The following is a 12,943-nucleotide window of genomic DNA, read 5'->3' as shown; positions in this document are numbered from 1 at the left end:
TGCATGCACACACACACGTCAAAATGAATCAGTTAATATTCCTGCTCCAGCAGAATTCTGCACTGAAATCCATTTCTCAAAAGAGCAAACTGATTTTTTTTATATTCAATTTTGAAATCTGACATGGGGCTAGACATATTGTCAATTTCCCAGCTGCCCCAAGTCATGTGACTTGTGCTCTGATAAACTTCAATCACTCTTTACTGCTGTACTGCAAGTTAGAGTGATATCATCCCCTCCCTTTTTTCCCCCCAGCAGCCAAACAAAAGAACAATGGGAACGTAACCAGATAACAGCTCCCTAACACAAGATAACAGCTGCCTGGTAGATCTAAGAACAGCACTCAATAGTAAAAGCCCATGTCCCACTGAGACACATTCAGTTACATTGAGAAGGAAAAACATCAGCCTGCCAGAAAGCATTTGTCTCCTAAAGTGCAGGCACAAGTCAAGTGACTGGGGGCAGCTGGGAAATTGACAAAATGTCTAGCCCCATGTCAGATTTCAAAATTGAATATAAAAAAATCTGTTTTCTCTTTAAATGGATTTCAGTGCAGAATTCTGCTGGAGTAGCACTATTAACTGATGCATTTTGAAAAAAACATGTTTTCAGATGACAGGATCCCTTTAATGTGTATTAATTATCTTTCTGTTCATGCCCATTTTTAAATCTTCCAGCCTGTTATTCAAACCATGGCCTTTCTGCAGGGTCATTTAGACATTGCAAATATTGAAATACTTTTAAGAACATTTCCAGTCACACAGGTAAACTGAAATGGATTGCAAAGTAGCCATTTGCTTTAATTAGCTATTTATCAGCTCCCAAATAAACATAATTCTCTTTTTAATTGCCCATTTCAAGGGTGTAACAAAAGGGTAAACAGAAAGAGACAATAAAAGCTGAGAATTTGGCCCTTCCTAACGTCCAATATATTACTTGTGGCTGACAGAGGGCACGACTGCACATGGGTCTGCTCCCTCATATGGCAGCATGTAAAATGGTGCATTGTGGGGGATGTGGCTTGTTCTTGAACACTCCTATTTTCCTTTAAATAAAAAATATTTATTCATGAGCTACAAACCTATCACCACAGATAGATTAGATCACACATATGTGCTGGTAGAGGAGTGCGGCCCGGTCTAGGGGTAGGTAGAAGAGGTAGCTGCCCAGTGCCCCCCAATCGTTGCGCCCTAGGCAGCTGCCTCTTCTGCCTACCCCTAGTTCCGGCCCTGAGTAAGTTAACAAAGTTTGGCTAGGAAGGAATAACGCTAGAGAAAATTCGTTATGAGATTTTCACACCAACGAAAGTACGCCAACGTTCTTTTACCGAGACATAATTATGCGTTTTGAAGAATAAGTTAATTCATCACAAAATTATGTCTGATGTAGTTGCGGAGAACTCCAAAGTGAAAATTTGCAGGCAAGTAAACGTGCCCCTTCATTCCATTATTTCTACTCTTTCTGCTGCAGGATGCAAAGGCATTATATTGAAAAGCGTCCATAAGGGTGGAGACAATAATCCTGAAAAATTTGTGATAGTTTAGTATAAAATCGGATTTTTAAAATATCTCAAATTTTTCGGAATTTATTATACCCCGAGGATGGAAAAGTCCGAATCAGAAAATCTGGCATCTCAGACCTGTTGAGGTTGCAAATAAGTCAGTGGGAGAAGTCCCAAGCAGTTTTTTGACGTGCGCTGGCTTTCGTGCAATGCCCTCAAGTTTTCTGAGTTTTCGGGTAAAAAGCATGAGGAATCTGAGTTTTCGGGTGAAAAATTCGAAAACAATTGCGAAAAGAGATGTTTTCCCGCAAAGCAAATTTTTCGGAAAAATCTAATAATAAATACACAGAAAAAACCCTGTGCGGAGTCGATCAGAGTTTATGGCTGGAAATGTTGATATAAATTCGGACTTTGATAAATAACCCCCTAAGATTCTGGGGAGAATAGTCACCCAGCGAAAATCTCCTCTTCTTCGGGCGACTAATCTCCCCAAAATGCCTTCCCGCCGGCTAGAATGTAAATTGCCAGCGGGATGACACTCGGAACGCTTCGGCTTTCCGAAGTCGCACAAAGTTTCCTTGCGAGGCAACTTCGTAAAACAAAGCAACTAATCTCCCTGGAATCTTAGCGTGTGTCACCACTCGAACAGTTGCTTATGTGAGCCCCGTTTCTCATTAACTGTTCAGATAAGATGCACACAAGTGAGAAAGCACATGTATGATGAAATTTAAGTGTCATGGAAAATAGTTTTTCTCTGGATCCAAGGTATAACTGGGTTCCAGAATGTCTGCTTTTGCTCCAACAAAAGAATCTGAAATCAAGACAGCTGGATTACTGGAGACTATGATTCCTCACCAACTGTGGCTAAAATTAGCTATCTCATCCATTGTAATCCAGCAAACTTTATCATTTGCTACCAGCATCTGTTGACAGATTTCATACCGTGAATATCAGCCAAATGGCAACAGTCTAGAGCTTGCTGCCCACAATAGCAACAATGGCATTGATATATCTCTTCTCTTCCAGGAGATTGTCTCATAGGACATACATGTGCAAGGACTGCCAGAAAATGCTGGGAAGGCTTACTGTTCAATGTGATATTAAGTGTATCACGGAACTACTGACAGCATTTTACTCAGTTTTATTTAAGTACACAAGTAACAAAGTTGTAAAAAAAAAACATTCTTCGAAACATGTCATATAGTATGCAAGTTATGTTTCTCATTGTATGCCTTTGTATTTTTAAAGGAATTTTATCATGATTTTTGAGATGTATTTTTTATTTCTAAATGACACTGTTTACACTGCAAATAATTCACTCAACAAAAAAAAATTCCATTCCTGGACCAGCAAGTGCATTTTTTTAGTTGTAATATTGGTGTGTAGGCAGCCATCTCAGGTCATTTTGCCTGGTCATGTGCTTTCAGAAAGAGCCAGCACTTTAGGATGGAACTGCTTTCTGGCAGGCTGTTGTTTCTCCTATTCAATCTTATTGAATGTGTCTCCGTGGGACCTGGACTATTGAGTGCTGTTGTTAGATCTACCAGGCAGCTGTTATTGTGTTTTAGTGAGCTGCTATCTGGTTACCTTTCAATTGTTCTCTTATTAGGCTACTGGGGGGAGGGAGGTGAGATCACTTCAGCTTGCAGTACAGCAGTAAAGATTGACTGAAGTTTATCAGAGCACAAGCCACATGACTGGGGGCAGCTGGGAAACTGACAATATGTCTAGCCCCATGTCTAGGGTTGCCACCCGGCCGGTATTTTACCGGCCTAGCCGGTAAAATACCTGCCAAGGCCGGGATTACAAATTTACCGGCAACGTAGCTGCCGGTAAATTTGTAATACAATCAAAAGGAGCCCTCGGCCTGCCCCCAATCCCCCGCAACTTACCTTTTTTTGCCTCTTCTAGCGTCCGCGGGTCTCCGTCGCGTGGTCCCGCCCCTTTTGACGTCACGCCTGCCCCTTTTGACATCACACCCCGCCCATTTGAGGCCCCGCCCCTCAGCAGCCAGTAAATTTTTTTATAAAAGGTGGCAACCCTACCCATGTCAGATTTCAAAATTAAATATTAAAAAATCTGTTTGCTCTTTGGAGAAACAGATTTCAGTGCAGAAGTCTGCTGGAGCAGCACTATTAACTGATGTGTTTTGAATTTTTTTTTTCCCCATGAAAGTATCCCTTTAAGGATCACTAATGTATTGTCTTTTGTATTACCATGTGTTTTCGTATTATAAAGGGATTATTAATTTTTCCTATATGAATATCTGAAAATGTATTATAATTCTTTTACTACATAAAGGAAGCATGCTGAAAAGAATGGGTTATAACACTATATTGAGCTGTTTGGGCTAAGAAAATACAAGGTAATACTTCCAGTAGCTCTTTTGGCACTGAGTTAGCAACCAGTCTTACTGAGCTGCTACTATGAAATTTGATAGAAAGGAAAACTAAACTGATTACTTTTTGAAAAGTAAAATTTGAAATATCATTATTCATGGAGTACTGTTGGGAAAAATACGTTTTGTGCAGATAAACTACCCCTTTAATGGCAATGTCTGTGACAAAGTATAGTAAATAGGTACAGTATAATGCATGCCACTGAATTTCAGGGGAGAGTAACCTGCCCTTGATTATAGCCACAGATAATGTCAAATTCTTTCTGAAAAGATGATTACTGCCCCCGTAGTTTTACATGTGTATTAATGTATTATTAGGTGACAGTGCCAATAAAGCCCTTAAGGCAGCTTTCATGTTGTGACTGGTATTGCTGAACATTTATTTACAGAATTAGATTTCTAGTAGTTATAGAATTAGTACAATAAATCAACTGTCATGCACACAATGACCAAAAGATTACAGGTAAAACCATTTTATCATACAGTAGGATAGAACATTTCACTGTCCATTTGAATAGCTTTATGAGGGATAGTTTTAAGATCATATAAGATCATATAGAAAAATGATTGGTGCAACATAACCATGGGTGGTGCATTAGCATAGTGGTATAATTTATACTGCAGTGCACAATGCTCAATATTGGATGCAATTTGCAATGGTTTTTATCTATAGTGAGGATCCCCCCCCATAATTCCAATGCATTAAAAAACTTGCAATTGCATGTGCACACTTTTGTTGACAACTCAAAAGTTGTGCTCAACATTGTCTGAATTGCATTATTTCTGGTACTCTGTGTGATTCTTTAGGTGTAAGTCTGCTGCAGCCCACAGTCGGGACACGGAGGTATCACCACATTCAGGGTGGAGGTAACTTCAGTGTTCCCTTGCATCAAATTGTTATATAAAATGGCGCACATAAATAGAAGTGGGAAGTTTGTGTTTGGGCTCAAGTACCTGGAAACAACTGTATCCATTTTAGAGCTACCACACTTGGTAAATGAGCCCTTACTACGTTGCAGCACTGGGTCATGAGCTCATTAGATGCATATCCTCTTTAAGGAATTTCTATGCTCTCACTGTCCTTGCAAAGGGTGTCCTCCGATATGCTGGAAATTATATATATATATATATATATATATATATATATATATATATATATATATATATATATAAATAATAATTATTGGTTCTCAATATCTCACCCTAGTGAACATGAAGAAAATGTTTATATAGTCAACAGGACTCCTCTGAGATTATTCTTTATTCAGTCCTTGCCCCATTGAAGCTCAAACTTTAACTTTATTATCACATTTAAAGGAGAATTCAACCCCCCACGGTGGTAAGTCCCCACTGGCCCAACTCTGCTAAGTGTTTCCCCAGAATTGCGTCCCCTGTAGGATTACTGACAGTACATGCAGAGTATGCGCATCGGAGCTCACGGGTGCCATCTTCCGGCGCTTCGCAATTTAAATTTTTGGCATGCGCAGTTGTTGCAAACCGGAAGATTGGTCTAACTGCCAATACGGCGCTCACTTCACAAGGATTAACGTAGTACTGAAGATGGAGCAAGTGAGCTCTGCTGCGCTCACTCTGCATGTACTGTCGGTAATCCTACAGGGGACACAATTCTGGGATAACACTTAGCAGAGGGAAGGCAGGGTCCTGGCCCAGTGGGGACTTATCAACGTGGGGGGTTTAGTTCTCCTTTAAATAACACATACTACAGTCAGTTTCAACAGAAGACAACTAAACTGCCTGTATGTTTCTGGAATATAGAAGGACACCTATGCAGACTGAAGGAGAACATACAAACTCCTTAACAGTTGCACAGGTTGGCATCCCAGCATTGCAATGCATTAGTGCTAACCACTGAGATCTCTACAATGTAGATTATTATGTAAATAAACTATAATAGCGGTGCTAGGAAATCCATTTGCAATCTTTCTGCAGCAATTACCAAGCAACTTAATTTTTTGAGCCTTTATCAATTCATGGTCAGTTCTCACCTAAAGTTCTCAAAACTGAATGATCTGATCCATTTCGAGATGCTGGAGGTTTTGTGCATATCTTCTTTGATTGCTGACTGGGAAATGTAAGCAGTTACCGAGCAACAACACAATATATATTTACTGCCAACTTTTAGAAATGTAAACAATGAATTAGAGCATAATTGAACCCACAGGAACGAGAAAAATATTTGGGTTCATATCCTATTTTATGAGGAAATATCAGTTTTAAATTGTAAGAAATGTCTGTCAAAAATAGCAAAAAAACCAACGCAAATACTATATTCCAAGTTGGTCCCTTTAATAATCATTAAGCAGAGTAATAGCCCAGAAGACAAAAGTTCCCCCCCCCCCAAAATTAAAGACCCAGTGAATTATATTAACAGAATACATTATAATACAATCAAAATACAAAAACTATTCAATACACTTATTTGACATTCTCCCAACCTTTCTCTGCTGTTTTTCCCATGCTGGATCCAAAAGCATGTCCCGATCCCAGTCTTCTTCTTGATTCATATACTCCTCACCCTCATAGCTGTAGTTGTATGTTTCATTGGTCACTGCTTGGGTCATTGTGCTTGCTAGAGTTGAAGCTGTTCAAACTTTGATTTGTTTGAAAACTTTTGGTTCTTAAATGTTTGCAGTGTGCGAGGATGGAGGCAAGGATAAAGATGTGATGCTGAAGTTGGAAGAGATGACCTTTGTTAACTTTCACGCTCAATTCATTTGCCTTCCTCCTGAACAGCCGTATCTGCCTTCCTAGTGCAGCTCACTCTCAGCTATGCAGCTGTCTATTATCCCTAACAGCCACGTAACATGCCCTTTAAATAAAGCCCGATAAGAAAACACTCCCACTGGAGGCTATTTTAGAACTTGCACTTATCACTGTAATATCTTATAACAATGTGCTCTTCATAGTGTGATCTTAAAGTCCTGATAATCACTTCATAGTTTATATTCGCCAGCTGTATTACTTTATCCAGGATTTTGTCAGGACAGCCCTAAACACATTGTTTTTCAGTACATCACCATCTATTTTGAGCAAATATCAAAAGGTATAAAGACTGCATGACATGTGGAAGTTAACAATCGGATATACAGTTATTTGACATCAAGGTAGTCCTTTTGCTCAATATTAGATGAAGTGTGAGAGTTTTTTTTATAATTTATTTTACAGTAAATATTGACTCTAGGAACATTAGTGGCCCTTACTGACATCAAAAGAAGAATGGGATGAGCTGGGCTGGCAGTATATATATGTGCATAATGCAGTTTTTTATGGAGTAATGAGGTGATTCGAGTTAGTGACCATAGTTGAGTGAACTGGAATACAGAAAATACACTATACATTAAAAATCCAGGCTTCTTCTTCACTGAGGAACAATGCAGTTTTAATTAGTACAGCACAGCCCCTATGTCCCAATCAGATCAACTCAATACCACTGGAACCTGGGCATGCACATTAGAGCTTAATTCTAAATGTCTCTTTTGTGATCTTTCCACTTATCATGGGAACAGTCCATTTTGTTTAATTTTTTTGATAGACCGAATTATAATTGATGGATGGGTGACTTTAAAAAAGGACTTAAACATGTGAAGATAAACAAATGTCCAGGACTGTATGGGGGTTCATCCCAGAGTACTGAAAGTGCTGTGCTCTGAAATTGCCAAATTGGTTTACTTAATTATCCAGAATTCTTTGAGGTCTGGCATGAGAGAGCAAGATTGGTGAATTACTACCATATGCCATTATTCAAAAAAGGGTCCCGTTCACAGCCTAAGAACTATATGCCTGTTAGTTTTAAATCACTTGGTGGGAAGCTTTGTAAGGGGTAATAAGGGATAAGTTACTTGAATAAATTGCAAATCTTGATACTATGAGTTTGTGCCAGCATAGTTTTACTCGCAACAGATTGTACCAGGCAAATTAAATTGGCTTCTATGATGAGTTGAGCAGAAACCTAGACATTTTTGTGGCAATGGATATGATCTATGTTGTATGTGTTTGATACAGTGCCACATTGAAGGGTGGATCATATTTGTATTTGGACAGAGGACTGGCAAAACAATAGATTACAAAGAGTGGTGGCAAATGGAACAGGACCAGTGTTATTAGAGGAGTACCCCCAGTGATTTTAAAGCCTGGAAGTTGACATCGAAAATACTGTTTCTAATTTTGTTTATGATCCTATACTACGCAAAACTAAAAGTTTTCTATAAGATGCTGCCACTTTGCAGAGTGATTTGTCTAAACTGGAGAACTGGGCAGCAAACTGGCCAATGAGGTTCAATTTTGATAAATGCAAGGTTAGGCACTTTGGTAGAAATAACAAATGCATGTTATATACCAAATGGTAGTGTGTTAGGGACCTCCTTAACTGAGAAGGACTTCTGTAGATAAACTATGTAACCTTTAAGGTTTTCTTCCTATGGTTACATAGTTACATTGTTAAATTTGGTTGAAAAAAGACAAAGTCCATCAAGTTCAACCCCTCCAAATGAAAACCCAGCATCCATACACAAACCCCTCCCTACTTTTAATTAAATTCTATATACCCATACCTATACTAACTATAGAGCTTAGTATCACAATAGTCTTTGATATTATGTCTGTCCAAAAAGTCATCCAAGCCATTCTTAAAGGCATTAACAGAATCAGCATCACAACATCACCCGGCAGTGCATTCCACAACCTCACTGTCCTGACTGTGAAGAACCCCCTACGTTGCTTCAAATGAAAGTTCTTATCTTCTAGTCTAAAGGGGTGACCTCTGGTACGGTGATCCTCTTTATGGGTAAAAAGGTCCCCTGCTATTTGTCTATAGTGTCCTCTAATGTACTTGTAAAGTGTAATCATGTCTCCTCGCAAGCGCCTTTTTTTCCAGAGGAAACAACCCCAACCATGACAGTCTACCCTCATAATTTAAGTCTTCCATCCCTCTAACCAGTTTAGTTGCACTTAGTCTCTGCACTCTCTCCAGCTCATTTATATCCTTCTTAAGGACTAGTCCAAAACTGCACTGCATACTCCAGATGAGGCCTCACCAGGGACCTATAAAGAGGCATAATTATGTTTTCATCCCTTGAGTTAATGCCGTTTTTTATGCAAGACAGAACTTTATTTGCTTTAGTAGCCACAGAATGACACTGTCCAGAATTATCTACAAAAACCCCAAGATCCTTCTCATTTAAGGAAACTCCCAACACACTGCCATTTAGTGTATAACTTGAATTTATATTATTTTTGCCAAAGTGCATAATCTTGCATTTATCAAGATTGAACCTCATTTTCCAGTTTGCTGCCCAGTTTTCCAACTTAGACAAATCACTCTGCAAAGTGGCAGCATCCTGCATGGAACCTATAGTTCTGCACAATTTAGTATCATCTGCAAAAATAGAAACAGTACTTTCAATGCCCACCTCCAAGTCATTAATAAACAAGTTGAAAAGCAAGGTACCTAGTACCCTGCGGTACTCCACTAACAACACTGGTTCATTTAGAAAATGTTCCATTTACCACCACTCTTTGTAGTCTATCTTTTAGCCAGTTCTCTATCCAGGTACAAATACAATGTTCCAGGCCAACATTCCTTAATTTAACCAGTAACCTTTTGTGTGACACTGTATCAAATGCTTTAGCAAAGTCTAAGTAAATCACATCCACTGCCATCCCAGAATCGAGGTCTCTACTTACCTTCTCATAAAAAGAAATGAAGTTAGTCTGGCAAAATCTATTACGCATAAAACCATGCTGGCACAAACTCATAGGATTACGATTTGCTATGAAGTCCAGTATCTTATCCTTTATTAACCCTTCGAAAAGCTGTCCTACCACTGACGTCAGACTAACTGGCCTATAGCAGGGGCGATCCTGGCCCCTCCGCCGCCTGAGGCAGAAGCAGTTGCTGCTGCCCCCCCTCCCCCGAAATTCGCTCTTAAAGTACCAGGAGCAGCATTTTTGCCGCCCCTGGTACCTAGTGGGGCGCTGCCGCCTGAGGCGACAGCCTCAACTTGCCTCATTGGCGAAGCGCCCCTGGCCTATAGTTTTGAGGCTGAGAACAGGATCCCTTTTTGAATAGCGGCATCACATTAGCAATTCGAATATGGCGCCTGTGAACTCCGATGCCTTGAATCTGCACCGATGGGTAAGTAAAGAGTAAGGGGCATTTACCAAAGGTACCATCTAGGCTGGGGGGAGCAGGGAGGGGGTCTATATAGGCTAGGGGGGTAGGGGTTATTATTAGCAAGGGTTTGGTTCCTCTGCAAGGCTTTGGTTCTCCTTTAAAGTTTTCTTCCTATGGTTGTGTACAGATCTATAAATGACATTTCAGCATTGCCTAGAGTAATGGCACCCAGTTTTTTTTTTATCACTTCTGGGTAATATAGCATGATATTAAAATATATGTCTGAACGTTACTTGGCCTTTAAAGAAAAATCTGCATCTTTGAGCATGATAACCAAAGGTTGGTACGTGCTGCTGACTGCTGTCCTCTGCTGGACATATTAGGAGTTAACTGTGTAGGCTCAGTGTTAATAATGTGGTTTTCACATATTCTGAAACACAACTAATTATTGCAGGTTATTTTAACTTTAAGGGTCCGATTCATCAAGAGTCGAATATCGAGGGTTAATTAACCCTCGATATTCGACTAGGAACTAAAATCGTTCGACTTCGAATATCGAAGTCGAACGATTTAGCGCAAATCCTACGATCGAAGGATTTTAATCCAACGATCGAAGGAATATCCTTCGATCAAAAAAACTCAGGCAAGCCTATGGGAACCTTCCCCATAGGCTAACATTGAGTTCGGTAGCTTTTAGCTGCCGAACTAGGGGGTCGAAGTTTTTCTTAAAGAGACAGTACTTCGATTATCGAATGGTCGAATAGTCGAACGATTTTTAGTTCGAAACGTTCGATTCGTAGTCGTAGTCGAAGTAGCCCAAAAAACACTTCGAAATTCGAAGTTTTTTTAATTCGAATCCTTCACTCGAGCTTTGTAAATGTGCCCCTAAGTATTGTATGCAAGTAGACTAGATGTTGCTGAGTTCTGCAATCTGCCACCCTCTTCTGGGTATATACAGCTCCAAATTCAACAGGATTTATTTTTCCGTTGTTAATAAAATACTTTTCCGACCATATCATATAAACATTCTGTGCTGTGAATTATCAGTGCTGTTCAGTGAACTCCTCCTGATCTGTAAGCCATAACACAGACAGTAAAGACAAATGAGGGATTCGTTTATAGAACTGCCATTAGCTCTTTTTATTACAGCGGAATGGAGGAGGAAGCAAGGTAAAAAATAAAATAATTCAAAGAAGTCTCATGTTTAGTCCCTTTAACAATGTCAAAAGAACTAAGTTCACTGGTTGGATATATATTCTCTTAATCAACCACTGATGTAATACCTGGTACTTCTCTGTCACTGTTGCTGAAAAAAATGATTTACATAAATTCCATAATTACAATAAATTCCATCCAGGATGTGGCATCCTTGTAACAGGATCTTGACAAACTGGCAATCTGGGTAGCTAAGTGGCAAATGGGATTCAATGTTGATAAATGTAAAGTCATGCACCTGGGATGTAAAAATATCCAAGCCACTTATACCCTTAATGGGACAGCACGAGGCAAATCCATTATGGAAAAGGACCTTGGAGTCCTTGTAGATGATAAACTTGGCTGTAGCAAGCAATGCCAGTCAGCAGCATCAAGGGCAAATAAGGTTTTGATCTGTATTAAAAGGGGCATAGAGTCACGGGAGGAGGGGGTCATTCTACCACTGTATAGAGCACTGGAAAGGCCCCATCTAGAATATGCCGTACAGTTTTGGTCTCCATCCTCAAACAGGACATTATTGTATTAGAGAGGGTACAGAGAAGGACAACAAAGGTATGGAAAATCTTAGCTATGAGGAAAGACTGGCCAAATTGGGGATGTTCACGCTGGAGAAGAGGCGATTAAGGGGAGATATGATAACTATGTATAAATATATAAGGGGATCATATAATAATCTCTCTAATGCTTTATTTACCAGTAGGTCTTTCCAGCTGACACAAGGTCACCCATTCTGTTTTTTACAGAGAGAGCTGTGAAGATATGGAAATCTCTCCCATGTATCAGGCTGATACATTAGATAGCTTTAAGAAGGGGTTGGATGGCTTTTAAGCAAGTGAGGGAATACAGGGTTATGGAAGATAGCTCATAGTACAAGTTGATCCAGGGACTAGCCACTGAGGCAAATTGGAGAGGCTTCAGATGGGTTTTTTGCCTTCCTCTGAATCAACTGGCAGTTAGGCAGGTTAAAAAAAGTTACAAGGTTGAACTTGATGTGTTTTTTCAACCTAACTTACTATGTTACTGTATTTTATAGAAATACCCCATGAAGTCTCGCTGGATGAGTTGAAGTGTAGTTCACGGCCACTGTAACTAACCACTCCAGAGTCTAAATCCGCACAACGTGGATCTCAGCTTGATAATATGTGGATCTCAGCTCCAGATAATATTTGTTTACAGTTTGGCTTTTCCTAAGGCTTTTTTATATTTTTTAAATACATTTTTCTCTAATACTATACATAAAAGTTGTCAAGTTTTTTCCTATCTAATGAACCACATTACATCTTTACACCTAAATATACTAAACAGAAAGCCCTATTCTGCACTAAAGCAAGAAGCAGCACATGCCTTAGCTGGGTTTCAAAGCCATACTATGGTGGAATCTTGGTATATGTACCATACAATGTAAAGTCTTTGATATTTGCATAAAAAGACAATAGTAGATTCTACGTTTAAGTTTATACATACACTTGTGCTAAAAATGTTACTCCACTTTTCACACCCACTCTTATAATGTTACCATGCAATGCCCATGTAACCTTAAATATTGCTGTATGAAGACAGTTCAAAGTTCTATTTAGGCTTTTATTTAGCATATTTGATTGCCATGGGTCATGAGCTTACATACACTTGGCTAGTGTTGCTTAACTTGAATCAAATTGATGAATTAGTTCATATGTCAATATGTAACAAAACACAG

General features: G+C 39.3%; 1 protein-coding gene across 2 annotated transcripts in view; it reads right to left on the bottom strand.

Annotated features, from left to right (window-relative positions):
• actn2.L (actinin alpha 2 L homeolog) overlaps nt 1-6,707 on the bottom strand; it is a 46,041-nt gene extending 39,334 nt beyond the window's left edge. For both annotated transcript variants that reach the window (XR_005961219.1, XM_018261958.2), the window contains exon 1: nt 6,356-6,707. Coding sequence is in view for 1 of the 2 variants with exons in the window: in XM_018261958.2 (XP_018117447.1) it covers nt 6,356-6,481 (126 nt within the window). In the remaining variant the exon portion in view is untranslated. The remainder of the gene's footprint in view (nt 1-6,355) is intronic.
• Nucleotides 6,708-12,943: the final 6,236 nt, after the last annotated feature.

The sequence above is a fragment of the Xenopus laevis genome, chromosome 5L (assembly GCF_017654675.1).
Source record: "Xenopus laevis strain J_2021 chromosome 5L, Xenopus_laevis_v10.1, whole genome shotgun sequence".
Classification (NCBI taxonomy): Eukaryota; Metazoa; Chordata; class Amphibia; order Anura; family Pipidae; genus Xenopus; species Xenopus laevis.
The sequence above is the reverse complement of the archived record's forward strand: the minus strand, read 5'-3'. Positions and strand labels throughout refer to the sequence as shown.